Below are 19,578 nucleotides of genomic sequence, written 5' to 3'. Positions count from 1 at the left end.
CAGGAGGACCTGAGTGGCCTTGGCCCCCCCAGGACCCACGACGGAGCACAGGTGGAGGGAGTCCGGGTGCCGACACTGCACCATCTACCCTGGTTGTGAGAGGGACACCTCCAGGAAGGGCTGGTGCTCTGGAACCAGCTCGCGCCTGGCAGCACGGGCCTCCCCCTGGTGCACGGGGTTCACAAGGCAGCCGGACCAGCAGCCTCCTGGCCTGCCCACGGGCATGGTGTCCGGGCTCCCCTGGCCCCGAGGATGTCCCCGGCCCAAGCAGGCCAGGTCAGGGCCGTGATCCCTGGCCTCCTGTGGTAGGGCACCCAGTGCTTCAGACCCCCTGTGCTTGAAGGGGTGCCCTGCCTTCCCCACCCCCTGGCCTCACGTGCCAGATGGGGTGTGCATGGATTTGGGGGGTGGAGGGGGTTGACCACTTAGGCCAGCACTCACGGGTCCGAGATCCCTACCCTCAGGACCCCAGGGGGCCTCCCTTGGTCACCCTTCCGTGGACCAGCCATGATGACTGTTCGGTGTCCAAAGCTCAGCCTCGTGCCGCTCACTGCCCCATCTCCAAATCCCCAGAGGCAAGAGCGGGAGCCTCGGGCCACCATGTGTGCGGCAGAAACAGCATGGCGCACTTCTCCTCCTCCATAAACGGAGGGCTGGGCCCGGCCCCTGCCAGCCTGTGGAGGCCACGGCTCCTGGGGCCCTTCCTGCCCCAGCAGAGAAGTGCAGAGGGGAGACCACTCCCGTTCTCACACACTGCACCCCGGAGAAGGCCACCTAACGCAAGAGGCTTCTTTCCACCTTACCGAGGGACCTGGAGTGGGGGACAGGGGACCTGAGAGCACGGAGCAGGCCGGCCCCTGCGCTTGCCTGCTGAGCCTTGGGGCTCTTGTGTAGCCTGGGGGGGGGGGGGGGTGCGGCCCAGAGCCTCTGTCCATCGCTGCACCCTCGGGACCTGGTCACCCTCCAAATGCTTGTCGGGTGGGGGGCTTGGGGTTCTACAAAAGGGCTCTGGGAACCACTGGGCCCGCACCCCACTGGTGAACGGCGCATGCCCTAGCCCTGGCCCCTGCCCCACATGGCCCAGGCCCAGTCCTGGTCTCCCGCGGTCTTCTGGTGAGATCAGGCCTCACGAGACACAGAGGGTCTGAGTAACCCAACCTCTGTGCTTCCCGCCCCTCCATAAAGGGCTCGAGTACCAGCGGCCGAAGCACCCGATTTCCAGCAGTGACATCGAGGTGGCCTCCACGGGGACGCCCCTGCAGCAGGAGAGCCCCGAGCTGTACCGCAAAGGCACCACCCCCTCGGACCTGACCCCCGACGACAGCCCCCTGCAGAGCTTCCCCGCCAGTCCCACGGCCACCCCGCCCCCGGCCCCTGCCTCACGGAACAAGGTTGCCCACTTCTCCCGGCAGGTCTCGGTGGACGAGGAGCGAGGCGGGGACATCCAGATGCTCCTGGAGGGCCGGGGAGGGGACTATGCCCGCAACAGCTGGGGTGAGGAGAAGGCCGGCGGCCCCAGGGGCATCCGCGGCAGCGCCCTCTGGAGCGGTCAGCCCCCGGAGGACTTCCGCTGCCGGGGCTCGGGCCACAAGCAGCCCAGCAACCCCAAGTCCCGGGAGCGGCGGACGGAGTCGCCCCCTACGTTCTCCTGGACTTCCCACCACCGGGCGGGCAATCCCAGCTCCGGGGGCACCAAGCTGCTGGAGCTGGATGAGGAGAAGCTGAGCAACTACGAGATGGAGATGAAGCCTCTGCTGAGGATGGACGCGTACGTGCAGGAGGCCCACCCCCAGAAGAGACGCTATAGCAAGGGGGCGGCCTGCCGGGGCCTGGGGGAGGACCACCGCGCCGACGACCGGGGCTTCGGGGCACAGAGACTGCGGTCCAAGTCCCAGAACAAGGACAGCGCCAGGCCGGCCCCCTGCACGGAGCCCGCAGTACAGAGGCTGGAGAGCCTGCGGCTGGGGGACCGCGCTGAGCCCCGGCTGCTGCGCTGGGACTTGGCCTTCTCCCCGCCCCAGAAGTCCTCACCCGTCGCACCCGAGTCGGACGAGGAGAACGGGGACGAGCTCAGGTCCAGCACGGTGAGTGGTCGCCGGCCACTGGTGATGGGGCAGGCAGTGCCCTGCCACCGTCAGCTGAGGGGCGGCTCTGCGCACAGGGGAGGCGGTTCCTTCCCCAGGAAAGGGACCCTCCACACAGGAAGCCTCTGTGGGCGACGGGGTCCCCTTTCCTTTAGAGCCCAGAGAGGGCTACTCCTCCCAGGCCCGATCCTAGCAGCGAAGCTCCCAAAAGAAACTGGGCCGTAGCGGGAGCCCGTCTTTCCCCCCGGCCCGGGAGGGTCCTCCCCTGCTCTGGTGAGGAGCTCTTGCTATCACTGGGTTCACGGACGGTCCCGGGTCCTGGGGTCAGGGTCAGCTAGAGCCGCTGGGGCATGGGGCCGGGGACTGGCTCAGGACTGTTGTGTCCAGGCCACACCTTTTACATGGGGGCAGGCGCTGGGGTCCTCCCATGAAGCCTGCTCTCAGGGGCAAGATGAACAGGATAAAACTTTGTGAAGGCCGTCCACGCCAAGGCTTCCCTCCCTCCCAGAGCTCTAGTTCTTCCCACGTAGCCTGAGGATGCAGCCTCTCTGGCTCACCCACCTCGGGATCTGACACGTGGGTTGCGGCCGCGATCCAGGTCACCATGGCCGGTGGGGGACACTGGGGCTCACTCCTGGGTCCTCGTTATGAGCATGCCTCCCACGGCAGGCAGTTGGAAGGATAATGGAGGCCCCTGGGCTGGATGGTGTGGGGCCAGGTGGGTTCTCACACACAGGAGGGACCTTCTGGGACCCTCCACCTGGAGGCTGCCTCCCAGGGGCAGACATGTCCTGTGCCCCTGGTCAGACAGCTTCTCCGCCCCAGCCCGGGGCTCATGCCCCCATACGCTCCACTCTGGAACCTGCAGCCTCAGCCCACGAGGGCCTGTTCCCCTGCTGCTGGAGTGCTGTGTACCTGCCCCATGGGGCACGCAGAGCCTCGGACACCTCTGGGACCCAGCAGCACGGCCAGGCAGGGTCAGTGTCCATGCCTGTCCCCTGGAGGAGCAGCATCATCTGGCAGGTCAGGGCCCTGTGCTCCTTGGAAGAGATGCTTTCTGGGGGCAGGTGCCTTCCCCTTGAAACCACTGTGAGCATCTTCTGGGTGGGCTGGTTCCTAAATGCTCCTGCTTCCCTGTGCCCAGATCCCACTGGAGCTCGGCCCTATGAGTGCCCGCTGGGGGAAGACTGGCTTGTACTCACAGCTCTGATCCCTGTCCCAGCAGCCAGAAACATTTGCACGCCTCTGGGTGTGTGTACCCATGTGCACACACGTGTGCACGGTGAGCGTGCGGTTATGGTAGGAAGCTGGATGGACACGGGTGGGAGATGGGGGAGGAGATTCTATACGTGGCCTCCTTAACTATGTTGGTGCTGCAAGATGAAGCTCCCGGGGGGAGGTGCGAGCAAGCGGCGGACACTTGTATGTATTCTGCTGGTGCCCCTCGTGCAAGAGTGGCCTCTGCAGCCCTCAGCACCGAGGCTCCAAGGACAGCCGGCCCCAGGGAGGGGAGGCTGGGGCGCTGGGGCACTGGGGCCTCTGCTCCAGGGGCAGAAAAGGCCTGGAGGCAGCCCGAGGCAGCACTAGGCGCAGAGCTGAGCAGCTGACGGGAAGGAGCGGTTTGCTGGGAAGCCAGCTCGAGGGCTTGGACATCACCGGGTTTGGGGCCTCAGGCTGAAGGCTGGGGCCGTTCTGGATGGGCCACATCGGGAATCCCAGGGCCAATATTTTGTCCCAGCTGCAGAGGACATTTACTTACAGTGACCCGGCGCTGGGAGGGCGCTGGGAGGGCATTCCAGGACCAGTCACTGCAGCCCAAGAAGCAAGAGGACCCTCTACTGGACTTGGGCCACCCCCCAGCCGCCCTCTCGGCGCTCCTGGTTTGGGGAGGGGGTGGGGGGGGCAGGGGCAGGCTGGGCGCGGGCTCACCTCTCCTGTCCTCCTCCCATTGCAGGGCTCGGCTCCCATCCTGGTGGCCATGGTGATCTTGCTCAACATTGGAGTCGCCATTTTGTTTATTAACTTTTTCATCTGATGAGATGTAACGTTAGCAAAAACAACGGTCGGTGTACAGAAGGGACGTAACCCACGACAAAAGGGAAGGATCGTAACTCGGACGGCCCAACAACCACTTCCGAGTCTTTTCACAGAACATCATGATTGGGTATTACTCACAGTTTGCCTTTTTTTCTGGGTAATGTTTTTTGGATTTTAGCCAAAATTCTTTGCTTGTATAACACGATGCTGTGTGGCATGGCAGAAGGAGGCCAGCACGCCGACCCTCCAGCTTGGTGTGGAAGGAAAGGGATCCCAGCAAATCAATGGCCAAAAACTCAAACGGCCACGGTCCTCGCCGCCATCACACCCCGCCTGGGACTGGAGAAGGAGGCAGCCGGAGGAAGACCCCCGCGTGTCCAGCTGTGCCCGGCCGACGGGGAAGCAGCCACGGGGAGGCTGAGTGCGGGAAGTCAGCTACCTCTGCTTTTCCTCTGGGCCCTGGAGGAGTGAGCAGGGGATGCTTACGGGCGTGCGGCAGGGGGAAGAGGGCGTGCCGTCCCCACTGGCGGCAGCCTGGGCCTCTGTTTTGAATCTGTGCTGTGTACTTGAGGAAGCAGGGACCTGCCACCTCTTCTCTCCCCCCCGTAACGCCACACCCCGCCCTCTGCTCCCTCTGGCCTTCACGGCGAGGCTCACTCCCCACAGAGTCTGAAAGCAAAGTCCTATGTTCCCTCCAGTCTGCCCCCCACCGCTACCCCCCCCCCCCCGCCCTGACCCCCAGGAAGCAGGGCTGCGGCTGGGGCAGAGGGCAGGGAGCTTGTGGGCTCACTCAGCACGGCTGGTTCCGAGTGTGGCACCTCTCCACTTGGCATGCAGGAGGTGTACCCAGGCTCCCTCATCCCCGTCAGACTCCTCTCACGGTCACTAAGCACACGGGTTTTCACATCTTTGTCCTGTGCCGGCCTCCACTCCCCACCCCCAGATATGCACACTCCTTCCAGATGCCTCGTTCATGCGCCGGAGCTGGTCTGGTCCCAGGACAGGAATGTGGGCAAAACCCAGTGGCTTAAAAATTCCTGAGCAATCGTAGCCTGTTCCCCTGCCCCCCACGTAACTGGTTTCAGTCCGTTCTGCCTTCTCTACCACTGTCGCTCCATCATCCAATGAAAGAACCAGGTTCCGGAATGTTTGGGCGCCCCGTGGTCCTAGCGCTGGAGCAGCCCTGGCCTGCGTGTATGGACGTGTCTGTGGGCCACGGCCACGTCCATACCCAGGCCTCTGAGCTCACGCCTGGGACGGCCCTAACCGTGAGCTTCCACGGCCGTCCCGGGCACAGCCCGGCTATGGACTCTGCCTTGCTTTGCTTATGTTTAGCTGTTTCTCTGCTACCTTTCAAGCAGATTTCTTTACTACACTGCACTGGATTGCTATATTTTTAACCAGAAATAAACTAAAGATTAGAGCATGTTCCAGTTAAATCCAGTTTTATTTTTTCTGTTCTACATTCACTCCCCATTTTCTCTCATTTTGTCTTAGTTTGGGGGTCTTTTTTGGGGGAGTGGGGACATAGGAGAGCGAGGATCCGTAAGAAATACATTGCTAATAATGTCGCTTTCTAAAGGGAAATTACATCTTTTTGTACATCGTACTTTCCGTTCTTTTTTACTATTGAGTGGTTTGCTGCAGACCTGAGGTGAACCAAATAAAGACTCCTGCTCCTTGCAGCTCAGAGTCCTCCATGCTGGGGCCTGGGTTTTAGAGTTCTGTTCGTGACTGTTCGTAAAGAGGACAGACTTTTGTACATTCCGGTAACAGCACGACACAAAATGGGGCCTAGAGCTGCAGGTTACACACACACACACCGCCCCCCCCCCCCCGGGAGGAGCTCAGAGAAACGCGAGTCGCCGCCCCGTGAAAGCAAGAGTGGTTTCGTGACGAGGGCTCGTGTCCCATCACGCACCTGGCCTGACACCACAGAGGGACACATCACCCGCCCTTTCCCTGCACGCCCAGGGAATTCCCCGTGGATTCCACCAAGACCACAACGTCCTGGGTCTGAGAGCCTCTAGAAGCTGACTGTTCATTGGTTTCCCCACCGATCAGGGAGCAGGCCGCTCGTGCCCGCCGGGCTGGCTTTCCCACTGGCCCAGAGCCTCCGGTTCCCCAGCGGGTGCCAGTCCTCCCGTGGGGCCAGGGCAGCTAACCTGCTTCTCTCTGCGTGTTCCTGGTGGGCGCGCAGGCGGAGCTAGACCAGGCCCCACGGGACCATCAGGAAGCCCAGGCGTGCGTGTCAGGGCTGTCCCCCGTGGTACAAAGTGTTGACACTTTCTTATTTACTCCCAGAGCAACCTCGCGAGAGCCCTTTTCTCCCCTGACAGCTTCTTCCGCGCTCTAGCTGTGAAAGCCGGAGGCAGAGAAGTTGAGTGACTGGAGCTCCTGAGCCCGGGCCCGTGGGGGGTGGGGGGGGCGAACAAGTCACCGCTCCGTGCCCAGCTCTTGCCGCCCTCCCCGGGCTGGGAAACCTGCACTCACACCTCACCCTGAAAGACCTGGGAAGGACACTGCCCTCTGGGGTCAGTAGGTGAGCTCGTCTGTGCCCACAGAGCACCTGTTGCATTTACCAGAAACGTGAGGAAACCTAGACGACGGGCTACTCGTGCTTTCTGAAATTTGCTCAGTGCCTGTCAAGTGCTTGGATAATATCAAGCACGTGAAAAATTACCCACACTTTTAAGCTTGCTAATCATGAGCACATGGGATTCCCAAAGACACAGAGCAGGGATGCAATACACAAGCCTAAGTAATTGACAGGAAGAGGACGGCGCTGGAGAAAACTTCCAGGGGAGCCACAGAAGTTCGACGCCCGTTGCCAAAATCGCTCTCCCCACAAGTCCACAACCACATTTACCAGCCAATAAACTCATGTCTTGTCGAAACGACTGCGCGGGCTGTGCACGGACACACACACTGTAGGATAACAGGCTCCTTGCCGTTTGCGCCAACCCAGACTCCCCAGCAAAGTAGGAAGAACACGGGTGGGTCCCCGCAGCCTGCAGCTGCCCCTCGGGGCCCGTGTTTGGTGCCCACACCAACAGGGCAGCCCCACATCCTGGTCCTAAAAGTGCTCCCTTTCCCTTTCAAGAGAGTCCCAGTTTGGACGATCCATTATATGGCCACCCCACTTAAAACCAAAGGACATTACTGAAAACCCAGTGCAGATACAAGACATTACAGGCCTGACGCGGACGAACGTCTGGGAGAATGAAGGAAATAAAGTGGTGGTGTTTCTCGCATTTTTTAGTTTGGGTTTTTGGCCACCTTTTTTTGATCCCCCCCTGAATCAGCACCAGTGTTGGGGTCCCCTCTTGAGGCAGGTCTCACTTGCACCAACGGGGGGACATGCCTCGGACACCAGCAGCGCCTTCCTCCAGGGGAAGGTGCTCGCTGGAGGATACAAGAAAACACCTCTCAAGACAAAGGAGAGGGCCAACCTCGGCTCTAGATGAAGCTCACTTTCTTCAACTCCTATGGGTTTTGTCTTCCAGTTTTTCTTGCCTTTGGTCTCAGAAACTTAACATAAAGGTGCCTACTAGATTTTAAGCCTCTATGTCCACAGCCGCATGTGCTGCCGGGCCCTACAATCCACGGCCAGCACTGAGTAGAGCGGACAATGGCTCGTGTTTTCATGATGTCCTGCCTCGGACAGGATTTGCTCACGTCAGTTAAGCATAAATGTGAAGCAACAGGACCAGGATTCCAGACAAAAGGAAGGTGTAAGAGGGAAGTGCGCTCTTGTCGGCAAACTCGAGCTGTTTTGTTAGTTTCGTTCCCTGCCCAGGCCCGGCCACGTGTCAATGCTACTGTAAGCAAAGACTGGAAAAATGATCTGTCCCCAAGTGTTCCTGAGATCCGTTCCCGGGAAGTGTCACTTAGCCTTAAAAACAGCAAGAAAAAGTGCAGTTACCCTTGTTCAAAAACAGAAAGACGACGCTGTATTTTACAGTCTGAAAGCTCGGGAGACCAAGGGTCACAGGCACCGAGAGCCTCTGCGGGAGAGAATGGGGAAGACGCTGGGCTCCGCGAAAAGCCGCGGACAGGAGACACCAGCACGTGTGGTGCCCGGACGGTGGAGACCCCCCGAGGACCCTACGCCTTCTCCAAAAACTGCAGCCCACGAGCTAGGAACAAAGGGCACTTTCCCAGTCTGCCTCTGCACGAAACCCCAACACGGAGGTGCCTGAGACACAGAAGGGCCAACACGTGTTGTTCCAGCTTGTCCCTCGACCTCTGAGAAGCAGGCAGCCCGGCCGGGGCCAGTCCGGGTGTGCGGCCCGGGGCTTCGGGGGACGGCAGAGCAGGGAGGGCAGAGAGCAGCCCACCTCATACCTACCTCACTTCTGTCGGCCCCCACCGCTCCCACCTGCCGCAGACCCAGTCACACACCTCACTGCTGCGTCTGCGCACACCCTCCCCGTCCGTGCCCCCACCGCCTGCTGACACGGGCACGGAGGCAGCCCAAACCCACGAAGGGCAGGAGGCCCCAAGGGACGGCAGGGCAGGTGTTGGCTGGGTCCCCGCTCCCCTCCACGTGCTGGCAGCAGCTGCCCCGGCGATTCATTCCATGCCTGCTATGAAGATCAGATTTCAAGTCCCTTAAGATCAGAGTTACCGTCTCCCAGCACTTCCTGTGTGAGCACACACGTCACAGAGGAAGGCCTTTCCATCACTGTTCAACCATGAGGCCAACAGAACGCCCGCTGCCTGAGGGGGTCTCCCTCCCTGAACACTGTCAGTCCCCGTGGCACCCCACACCACGCAGCCAAGTGCTCTTCAGCGAGTGGCACCCACACCACCCGCCTGCGAAGGGCAGGAGTCAGGGGGAGGGCTGCCCTCCGGTCAGCCAGCTGGGGCTTCCACGCGGGGCCGGCTTCGGGCGCAGGAGGTGGGGCGTCCGCCCCGAGGGGGCCCTGCCCGACCCAGCACGGTCACTGCCGCCACCAGAGCAGCGTGGCCTGCACTCTCTGCCCTACACCCGCCGGCACTCTGCGGCTCACGCCGGAGGGGGGGGGGGTCCCCGACCACCGAGCTGCTGGGGCCTCCCGGGCACGGAGCCAAACCCGACAGCCGGACTCGGCTTATTTGCACCATTCACCATGTCCAAAGAACCACCACCCCGCTGTAGCCTGATCGAAATAAAGCCGACACGGCCCTCAGTGCTCAGGCGAGCGGCAGGCGCACACTCGCCCTCCACCAGGCCGGAGACCACTCACGCTGACAGATGCCTTTTTGTGAATTCTAACATGAATCGGTCTCAATCTGCATTTTCTTTTCCCACTTTCTTTCCTGGTGCATGTAAACTTCAATGCAGTGCAATCGTTTGTGCATTGACAAAAAGGGAATGTTGACTATGTTTTGATTTTTCTTATTGATGAAGCGGCTAAAAATGTTACCTCGCCATTTTATCTTTTAGCTGGGAAAAATAGCTTGGTTACTTACAAAGTGAAACTTAAGTACTTTTTCTTAATGAATGTAACACTTTAAGTCATACCATTATTATGTATTTCGCTATCTGAAAGCAAGGGATACTGTCAAGATTTAAAACAATTTTGCTCCTTTTAGTAATAAACACCATCATTTGAAAACTCTGGGTCCCTTGCATCATCTCATTACAGATCAGGGTCTTCACTGAAATCTCCTAATGCCAAAATTTTGAGACGGAGAAACGGAATTACTTCTTGGGGCAGAGCCTGTGTTCCCCCGACGGCAGCCCTGCAGCCTAGGTCCTGGGCACGAGGGCTCTGGGAGCCCAGCCCGAAGCGCGCCCCCTCCTCCCGAAGCCGGCCCCAGCAGCCCCCCACACCCCACAGGCTCTGCCCCAGGGGCCTCACGGCATTGCTGTGCTAAACCCAGTTTGATTTAAGCTTCTCATGGGGGAGCTTACTCAGCCTTTCTTTCGGATGAGAGTTTCTCCCATCTCAGGATCCCCCCCAGACACACCTGGGCCTTTCCAGGCACACGGCTGCCCAGCTCCACAAGCAGGTCTGGTCCAGAGGGTCCCACGCCTGCTCGGCACCGGGAAACCAGGCCCAGCGCTGGCTGTGCCCGTGGAGGCTCCTCAGACCCCGATGGCTTATGTCCTTGGCCCCTGGCTGCGCCGATCGGCGCCTTAGCTTCCTACTGGACGCCACGGTCAGACACGGGTGGGTGGCCAGGCCCAGCCTGAACCCAGCACTGACAAAGCTCTCTCGCAAAACAGAAACGAAGACGCCTCTGCTCTATCCTCAGGGGCTACGTGGGCCGGCAAGACTACACTGGCCTCTGGTGACCCGAGGCCTGCACACAGCCCGCCTGCTGGCTCAAAACACCCAGGGAAGCAGTAGTTACCAGAAAGCTCCTTCAGTGCTCACGGAAGTAAGCAGTGGACAGCAGATGGAGTTCATGCTCCCTCAAGCTGAAGTGGGGCACGTCCCCCCACCCCCGCCCGAGGAAGCAGCTGCCCCGCCCCAGCCCCCGGTCAACACTGTGTCCCCTCTTCCTCACCCCAACACACACGGGGGGGCTGGTTCCCAAGTGTGAACCTCACTTGGGTCACCCGATCTGAACCCAAGCTTGTGCCTAAACTCCCCTGGGTGGCAGCCTGAGGGCCCCTCTAGCCCCAGGCGACAGCCCGGAGGACACCATCTGTCACTGGCAGGCCCTGGCCAGCCTCTGGCCCCTCAGTGTGTCTCTACGGTCAGCTAGCCACCGACTCCCTGTCTGGAAAACTCGGTAAGGAACCCAAAACGTGTCAAACGGCAATAAATACCACTCTTGTTATCTTTTAGAGACAAACACTCTGGTAAGGATGATTGTTCCACTCAAGCCAACCCCAGAAGTCCACCACCGCTGACCAGCCCTTTGGAATCCATCGTCCTGCTGCATGACCCAGACAGCCGCTCAGCTGCCCCGGGGACTCAGGGAGGGTACAGAAGTCTTCACACTCACCCCCCCCCCAGGGGCTCTGCTGCTGTCTGAGAGGGCACGGCCAGCAATGGGCACCGTAAGAGAAAGGGGCAGAACCAACAACCCGGCCGGTGGTACGGGGGCTTACCAATAACTCAGCCAACCAAGGAGCAGACAAGACAGGATGTGCAATTGCAGGGCCCTCGCTGACCCGGAATACAGCTGTATCCAGCTGTTCTGGTCCCAGCAACGCAGGGAATGGAGGCCTTGGGCTTCGTACTGGCCACTCACGCCTGTGGTGGCCATCAGGGTGTCCGGAACATTCAGTGGGGCACACGAGTCACCGACAGACTGCAGGGTGGGTGTGCTGGTCCTGCTCCCGGCGGACTCCCGCGATCCTAGCCCGCACCGCCGCCTCTGCCCTGCTGAGCCTCTGAGCTGCGCCCGTCCTGGCGTTTCAATCACAGCATCAAGCAGCAGAGACAGCTCCTTCTCTGGAAGCTTGTTTATTTATTCTTGTTGGTCCACTCAAACTGAGCTTTTTAGCAATAACCCTACGGACATGACAGCAAAACAGAGACTTGTTTGTACAAGTTGTTTCTTCAGGGCATTTGTGAGTTCTCTTTCAACCTGGCTGATTAACAACTACCCTCTTCCCTCAGACCTGCTCTGTCACAGAGACCATCAGTAACACTCCGGCCTCGGACAACAGAAAGCCGAGGTGGAGCCACCAAGCTCCTCCAAGCAGCTCCTCCTAAAGCAGCTGCACCGCTGGACCGCACAGCTGGGGCTGAGTGCCACGTCCCGGAAGGACCCGGGAGGTCCCAGGAACGAGCCACGGCATCCCATCAGCCACGCCTGAGGACCCTGCAGCAAGATCCCGCCCCGAGTGTCCGAGGAAGGCCCAGACTGCCCCAGCATCCAAGCGAATGGCCACAAATAGGCCCCTGGAGGCCGAGCACCCAGCTTTTCTACCAAAGCCAGCCCACGTCGACTGAAAGGTGCCGTGCCACCTGGGCCCCAGCCTGGCCTCTCTCTGACGGCCGGGGCTCCCGCAGGCACAGCCCCCAGAGTGGGGCTCCGGCAAGCAGACGAGCAGACAGGCTACCGTCGGGGGACAGGGTCCTAGTTCCAGTGTGCTGTTGAGAGCCCACCCCTGCCAGGCTCCATTCCAGAGGCCTGCCAGCCTGACAGCTGAGGGCCCACTGACGAGGCTGGTGGGGGCTGGGCGAGCGAGGGGCCGTTTCTGGGGCAGGTCAGCCCTTGTTCTTCCACGACCACCTTCCCGGGCCAGGCCCTGCTCTGTCTATTAGCATCCAGGCAATGATGCGGATGGCCTATGGGAGGGAACAAATGGGATGGTGGCCCTGTTGCTAAAAACTAGAAATACCACATTCTCATTGTAGCAGGTATTTAAGATGAAGAAAGGTACCAGATGTGGCTTCAAGGCCCAAATGCTGACCCCAGCCATGCACCCTGGAGCGGGCACCGTTCCGTATGTGCATGCACCAAGGCTGCCACCGTGATGACCCCCACTCCACGGGCGCTGGCCAGCAGCACCACGTGGAGACAGTGGGGTCCCCGACCTCAGGCTTCCCGTCCTCCTGTCACTCTGCCAATGACAGCCTGGAGCCTGAAAGGGAAAGAGCAGAGAGGGGCTCTAGCATCTCCTCCTGAAAGAGGCCAGTGGAGCAGTTCTGAGTCGTCGGGACAGTCACTCAGAGGCCCCGAGCACAGCCAGCAGCACAGAACACACAGAACCGCCCAGCCAACAGGAACTTTATTTCAAAGATCGGCAGAGACATAAAGCGTGTAAAGGTGGTCGGCGGGCTGCCACCAAGAACTTCTAGAAATCAGAGCTGAGACCTCCAGGCCGACAAAGTACCATTAACCAGGACATGCGGCTCCTTGTCTGGCCAAAGGGAAACCGCCCAGAAAGCACCCGCGTGCCCCCTCAGCTTCCAGATGCCGCCTGCAGCGGGGGGCCTCGCCCCAGCACGGGGCCCCGCCAACACCACCAGGGCAAGTGGGGCCGCACAGATCACCACCTCGCTGCGGCTGCGCCCCAAGGCCGCTTTATTTTAAATCACACCCAGTGATACTGAGGGAAGGCAACTGCACCTCACACAGGTTAACTTCTGGGGGCGGGGGGACGGTGCTCAGGCCAAGTCGTCGCACAAAGCGTCTGCCACGGCGTGGGCTGCTCTCTTCCCGGCGTGGGGCCCCACGTTGTCCAGGGTGAGCTCCCCCCGACACTGGTGGGGCCCGGGCAGGCCGTCCGCAAGCCGCTCGGCGGGCAGCACCGTGCGTGCGGGAGCTGCTCCGTGGGGAAGGAGGGGGCGGGAGGGAAGCACGTTGAGCCCGGGACGGCGGCCTGGGTCTGGCAGCTCCAGAGGCCACCCGCTCACCGCCTGATGGGGCGAGCACGGGCACCGAATTTAAAGAAATCACATGGCGAGGGCATTCTTCATCCAAGAAACCAACACGGCGCCGCTCAAATGCACTCCATGTACGAATGTTCTTTCAAAAACTTAAGCTTGCCTTGAGAGCACATCTACAAAGCAAAGCCAAATTTTAATAAAACTTCAGTAAAGCAATAAAGTCTCTCATTACCAGTACAAATTAGGACTTTGGGAGCCAAGTGAGCCCCGAGCTCTAGGTCTCCTGGCACCCCTCACCGGCACGTGCGCCACACTCACCCCCAGCCTCCCCGCCGCTGTCCTCGTCCTCGTCCCCGCCCTCGGCGCCCTCATCCTCATCGCTGTCCTCTTCGGAGTCCGTCTCCTCCAGCCACTCCTGAGTTCCTTTAAAGCAAAAGTGCACATTCCAAGCTTCAGCGCGGTGGGGCAGCCCCCTCACAAGACTCCCGGTGTGGAAGCGGCCCGAGCCCCAGCACCACCGCACGCTCAGAGGAAACGCGTTTTCTCTCGGTCTCCGAGCAGAGGTGGGGTGAAGGAGACTGACGGGCAAACACACAAGACCCATACAGAGTTCTCTCCTGCTCCCCAGCTCTAGCCTGGTCTCGTTGGAAGACAGGAGTCTCGCACTGGCCACAGAGAAACTTTCCCCAAGTGTGGATTTTAACTTTGTTTCTCGTCTCTGGGCTTAAAGAAAGGAGCGGTGGCTTGTGTCCAGCAGCTGCCGGGGCAGGACATGGAGGCGAGGGACGGAGCAGTCTGGACCAGAGCAGAGGAGGCCTGGAGGTGCCCCCAGGTCCTGGGCCAGCTCCCCTCACGTACTCAGAGGCGGCTGTCCCCGGACGAGGGGCCCTATGAGATCTGTTCTGTACAAGGCCCCTGGTGAGCAGCAGCAGGACGGGTCTGAGGCTCATCGGAGTGCTCGAGGAGGCAGCCCACCCCCCTCCGCTCCCAGAGCAGGGATGGATGCACAGAGGATGCGGCCCCTTGCCCACCGTGGGCTCAGTGGCACAGGGCAGATCTGAGGGGGCGCCTGCTTGCAGGCAGATGTGACAGAGACGCTTTGCCGGGGTTCCCACCCCAACCTGAGGAGGAGCATACCTCCACCCCAGCTCACCTGGATCCATCTCCACCAAGGCCGTCCACTCCTGCATCTTGTGCAGGTCTAGGCGGTACAGGTCGCTGAGGGTGACCTGGCGGTCACCTGCCTCAAACATGCCTCCGTACAGGTAGAGCTGCCCGTGCTTCACGGCCAGCATGGCGTTCGAGCGGGGGCTCGGCTCCACCACGGCGCCGCCAGCTTCATCAGGGCTGTCCTCCTCATCGGATGGGGGCTGTCCGGCCGAGCCCGGGGCAGCCAGCATCTGTTTAATGGTGACCACGGTCCCGTCCTCTGTGACCACCTCTTGGACCACCTCCAGCGGCCCCTGGGCACCGGCCCCCCCCCACTCCCGCTTGTCAGCACCTTCGGGCTCTGCTTTTTTGCCCCTCCTACGTTTCTTCTTCTCTGACTTAGGTCCCTGTTGAGAGAAGCAAGGCCATGCGTTTTAGCAGCAGACAGCGGTGAGCAGGCAGAACCCCTGGGCCCCAAGGGGGCTGGGCCACAGGTGAAGCACCTGCTGCGGTTCACCCTGGGGGCACAGAGCCTCTGCCTGCGTGTGACCCCTCCGAGAAAAAGGCAGAGAGGGCCACGCATCCAGACACTGGCCGCACGTCCACCCGTTTTCCCACAGAGACTCTGCAACCGGAGTGGGGTCTCCGCCAGAGTGGGCCACCTCCTTCGGCGTCGGGGCCGCTGACCCCATCAACTCCTCTAGACCTGAAGCCCCAGGGGGACCCCGCTGCTGGGATGGCCACCCATGGTGCCGCTGTGGAGTGAGGGGAGGGACGTGGGCGTCCCTGCCCACGACGACAGTAAAGACGCCGAGAGCTCCCACGGGCCCCACACACACAGGGACTGGGGAGGTCCGGGGCAGCTTGAAGCCTCGCCGGAAGAACCGGCTGACGCGGCAGAAGGAAAGCAGGTGCAGCCCTGCATCGGGGTGCACACTTCGGGGCCCGGCTCTACCTTCAGCTGCCCTGCAAACCAGCGGTTCCTGGCGGCATCATAGAAATGCAGGTCGTTGAGGAAGTCCCCCTCCAGGCTCTCCTCCTCTTCCTCGTCACACACACCCCCGAAGAGCAGTGTCTGATGGTTCGGGGTCACAGCCACCGAAAAGCCAGACCTCGGAGTGGGCTTGGCTCCTGCAGGATTGATCCGGGTCCAGGCCCACCTGCCTGCTAGAGGAGAGGGAACACAGGGTAAGAGTTTGCCGGCGGCAGGCTCACCCAGGATCACCAACCCCAGTGAATGGGACAAGCGGAAACGCAAGACTGCATGTAAAAGGGCACCAAGTTCAGGCATTCTGAACCCTCTGCAAAAACAAAACACAGTTCAACATGCCCCAGACTTTCATCCTGCTCCTGAAGGTCCTGCGTGCACTAAGTAATGTTTCCACATGCCCTCCAGACAGCCCCTGGGCCAACCACGCCCCAGCTGCGGCTCTGAGGCCGGGCAGAGAGCGAGGCAGGCAGGCCGCAGTGCTAGGAGGGCCTCACGCTGCGCCAGGCCCTGCGGGGGAGCCGGGGGACTGAGAGAGCTGCTCCATGCGGGCTGTGCGTGCTCGCCCACTGCTCAGAACCGCAGACTCTCCCGCAGGCAACATGCTCTCTCTCTCTCTCTCTCTCGGCATGTGCCTGATGAACGTGGTAACGCTCAAAACGTGACCTAGTGTGCAGCATGGGGGATATCTTCCCACCACATCTAGAAAAAAGAACCGAGACTGTCCTTTTATTGAACGTTTAAGGAAAACTGAACAGAAGCAACAAATGGCCAACGTCATACCATGTCGTGCCCACCTGTTGTTCATCAGCACACAGCACAGGTGCGACTCCGGGGGGCACCCAGTACTGGGCCACGAGGACTACTCCTCACAGCCAGCACGTTAACGTGGTACGGAAACAGAGAAGGAAAAACATCAGAGTGCCCTAGCTCACAACACACCACGTGCTTCTTGCTGGCGGTCGAGGGCCTGATGCCCGGGTGCACAGGTTGAGCACACGGGCTCAGGGTCCGGTTCCAGCTCCGGCTCCCTGATGTGCACACCAGGCAGCTTTCTCCTTGACTCCAAACCTTGGTGCCCACTGAGGAAAAGGCAGATGTCCTCATCGGTCACTGCAGGACAGCCTGGCTGACTTCCTGAGAAGTGCCCGGCTTCACGGAGGTTAGGGTGGGAGAGACGGAAGGGTGCTGTGTGCAGCAGCCCCGTCATTCTACAGCTTACAGTCTCACGGGGCGGGTGAGAGGCTTGCTGCGGGTCCCAAAGCAGACCCAGGACCAGATTGGATCACCAGAGTCTAGCCCAGCCTGCTCACCCCAAGTCTCACAGGCCACCACCTGACTTTCTGAGCTTTAGAAAGCAAACGGGGGGCCGCTGACCCACAAGAACCATGCCCAAATCCCACATCCCAGCAGCCACTTGCTCAAGTGAGAACAAGTCAGGGAACGGCTGACAAACAGTGGCTTCCACTCGCTCTAAGGTCGCCGTCCCAAACACCCGAGGGTGAGCACTCCTCGGCTCTCCCTGCTGTGCAGACACTTAGGGTTATTCATGAGCACCTGGCCTGCCTGCTCCGGTGAGGACTTGCCCATGACTCCAGCACAGTGTGCAGGGGTTCGCCGCCACCCTCCCTTCCCCCAGCGCCCCATCCACAGAGCAGGAGGGCTCTCGGGTCCCTGCCCTGCTTCCCGTAGGAGCCTGTGGCCCACCCCCATGACCCAGTGCATGTACCTTCTCTTCCGTCCTCAGGCTGCAACAGGAACATATCTGAATGCTGGGTGCCTCTGTCCACATCTTTCTTGACTCTCTGCAAAAGGAACAGGGAGTCGTGAGAACTGGCCAGGCGCCACCTACAACACCCCGCCCAGCCCCCTCAAGCTTGTGGTCTGCCTCCCTACTGGGGTGCAGGGGGGTGGGGGGCGCCCTGGGAGCCTTCGTTCGGATGAGCCTCAAAGAAAATCGGAACTACGACTCGTTCCATTCTGACCTCATTGAGCAGATATAATTAAAAATGTTAGTATGATTTATTAACCAAGAATAGATTTTGAATGTTAAGAATTCACCATTCTAACAAGAACTGTCGTAAGCTCCCATGGCTCTGCAGCGACCCTGTTCCAGGTGGAGGGGCCCTCCCCCGAGGCCATCATGAAGTTCCATCGCAGTTCCCTTGTGTCCCCAACCCCATCATCTTTCAATTCATGTGCTCAGACTTCCCTGCAAGAATCACATTCACACTTGCTGCCCAAGCCAGCCAGGTGCTACCACTTAAAAACTCTTCTGAGGGGCGCCTGGGTGGCTCAGTCGTTAAGCATCTGCCTTCGGCTCAGGTCATGATCCCAGGGTCCTGGGATCGAGCCCCGCATCGGGCTCCCTGCTCCGCGGGAAGCCTGCTTCTCCCTCTCCCACTCCCCCTGCTTGTGTTCCCTGTCTCACTGTGTCTCTCTCTGTCAAATAAGTAAATAAAAATATTTTTAAAAAGAACAAAAACAAACAAACAAAAAAAAAAACTCTTCTGAGCGTCGCCAGCAATGAAACCAAGGTTTCTCAGCCCTGAGTCCTCCCCGTCACATCAGCTGCACTGGCCCAGACTCCCCCTCTCTGACGACCCTCAGGAGCGGAGAAGTCACTGCTCAGCTGTGCTGCATCTTGGGTCTCCCCTGAGATTTGTCTGACGTTTCTCTCAGCACTGCCGGGGCCATGGGCCCCACAGGTAAGGTGCCCTTCCCTTGCAGCACACCAGGGGTGCACGCTGGCGCCGAGACTTACCACTGCTGCTGATCCTGGTCACCTGGCTGTCACCTCCGCCCCCCTCCGAGTCTGCAGCTTTCCACAGTCCTCTGGGGAAGGACATCACTGTGCACAGCCCCGCTTGCAGAGACGGAAGTCAGACTCCAGCCCTCCAGGGCGGAGTTGGCTACATGATTTCTGTGGAATTCTGCATAGGGATTTGTCCCTTTCCCATAATTTACTCATTCAATCATTTGCTTATAATCAAATGGACTCACAGATTTTTATGTTCTACTCTGGGCTGTAATCCTATCCGCTTTACTTACTTTGTTGCTAAAACAGTTCCAGCTTTGGCCACTGGAAACCCTTTCAGTGGCTCCTGTGTCCGTCTGACACAGCCCGTCATGTGGGTTTCCTATAAGCACACCCTTAGGTTGGGGCACCACAAGATCCTCCAGCCTCATCCCGTACGTTTCTTGACCCAGGCCTGGAATCTGCCATTTCCCCGAGGAGCCCCGGGTCCTCTCACTGGACATGGTTAGAAACCACGATCTGGGCACCAGGAGTGCACGCTGCTGCGGTTACTTCTACCCCCCCGCCCCCCAAACGCAAGACAGGATCAGGAAATACGGACGCATACTTCCTTTCCTCTCAAACACAGGTGTGCGTTTACTACAGGGGGGAGAAGCTGGTCTCCTTTTGGAAAACAAAGCCACAATCCCACTGTCCACAGACTGGACATGTGACGTGACTATCCTAAAGCCCAGGAGGTTCAGGATCGGCCCTGAGTGGGGAATGGCCTGCATCTCTGGAAATGAAAACTGGGGGTGCGCCTCTCTGGTTTTCCTTCCGGACACATCTGCAGGATTCAAGTGAGGCAATGTCTGCACATTATTCAGACAAGAAGCTTGCACAGCGGGAGGGGCTACCCTTCCACACCAAAAGGCCTGGCACGTGCAGGAACTGCATTCACAGCCAGAGGCCCCGCCCGCCGAGGGGACCTGGACCGAGTTCAGTGACCACTCTGTTGCTAGAGGCGTAAGTCACAGCGGAGCCGCGCCCCCGCGTCGCTGCTCCCGCTGACCTGCGAGCTGCGGCAGTGGCCAGGGCCTGCTAGTTAAGGGGGCTCTTCTACGCTGTACCAATTAAACACCTCCTCCCCAGGCCCACGAGCCAGAAGGCTTCCCGGGAAGGGCGATGCCACAAGCCCGGGGCCACAGCCTCGTGCCGGCCGGCGCGCGGACCAGGGCTCTGGCTGGACGGGGACGGGCAGCCCTTCGGACCAGAGCCCACTGGTGCCGGGCTCCCCGC

The 19,578-nt window shown here is 60.2% G+C and overlaps 2 protein-coding genes and 1 long non-coding RNA gene across 6 annotated transcripts in view; 1 reads left to right on the top strand and 2 right to left on the bottom strand.

Annotated features, from left to right (window-relative positions):
* Positions 1-5,806, top strand: part of JPH3 (junctophilin 3) — a 76,623-nt gene extending 70,817 nt beyond the window's left edge. The window contains exons 4-6 of one of the 2 annotated variants that reach the window (XR_004920056.2): positions 1,186-2,084; positions 4,039-4,248; positions 4,345-5,806. Coding sequence is in view for 1 of the 2 variants with exons in the window: in XM_036100923.2 (XP_035956816.2) it covers positions 1,186-2,084; positions 4,039-4,119 (980 nt within the window). In the remaining variant the exon portion in view is untranslated. Of the gene's footprint in view, positions 1-1,185; positions 2,085-4,038 lie in introns of both variants that reach the window. The other variant, XM_036100923.2, reaches the window with a different exon arrangement.
* On the bottom strand, positions 1,800-4,087 carry LOC144380296 (uncharacterized). The gene is made up of 2 exons (XR_013444368.1): positions 4,014-4,087; positions 1,800-2,783 (listed from the first exon to the last, which is right to left on the bottom strand). It is a non-coding gene; the product is annotated as an uncharacterized LOC144380296 (long non-coding RNA).
* Positions 5,807-12,786: 6,980 nt separating the features above from the next.
* Positions 12,787-19,578, bottom strand: part of KLHDC4 (kelch domain containing 4) — a 51,205-nt gene continuing 44,413 nt past the window's right edge. For 2 of the 3 annotated variants that reach the window (XM_036100924.2, XM_036100927.2), the window contains 5 exons: positions 17,272-17,347; positions 15,510-15,721; positions 14,559-14,961; positions 13,724-13,828; positions 12,787-13,578 (listed from right to left, as the gene is read on the bottom strand). In XM_036100924.2, coding sequence (XP_035956817.1) covers positions 13,556-13,578; positions 13,724-13,828; positions 14,559-14,961; positions 15,510-15,721; positions 17,272-17,347 — 819 coding nt within the window. In that variant the 3' untranslated portion in view covers positions 12,787-13,555. The remainder of the gene's footprint in view (positions 13,579-13,723; positions 13,829-14,558; positions 14,962-15,509; positions 15,722-17,271; positions 17,348-19,578) is intronic. The other variant, XM_036100925.2, reaches the window with a different exon arrangement.

The sequence above is a fragment of the Halichoerus grypus genome, chromosome 15, assembly GCF_964656455.1.
Source record: "Halichoerus grypus chromosome 15, mHalGry1.hap1.1, whole genome shotgun sequence".
Lineage (NCBI taxonomy): Eukaryota > Metazoa > Chordata > Mammalia > Carnivora > Phocidae > Halichoerus > Halichoerus grypus.
Note: the sequence above shows the minus strand (reverse complement) of the source record. Positions and strands in the feature narration are given on the sequence as shown.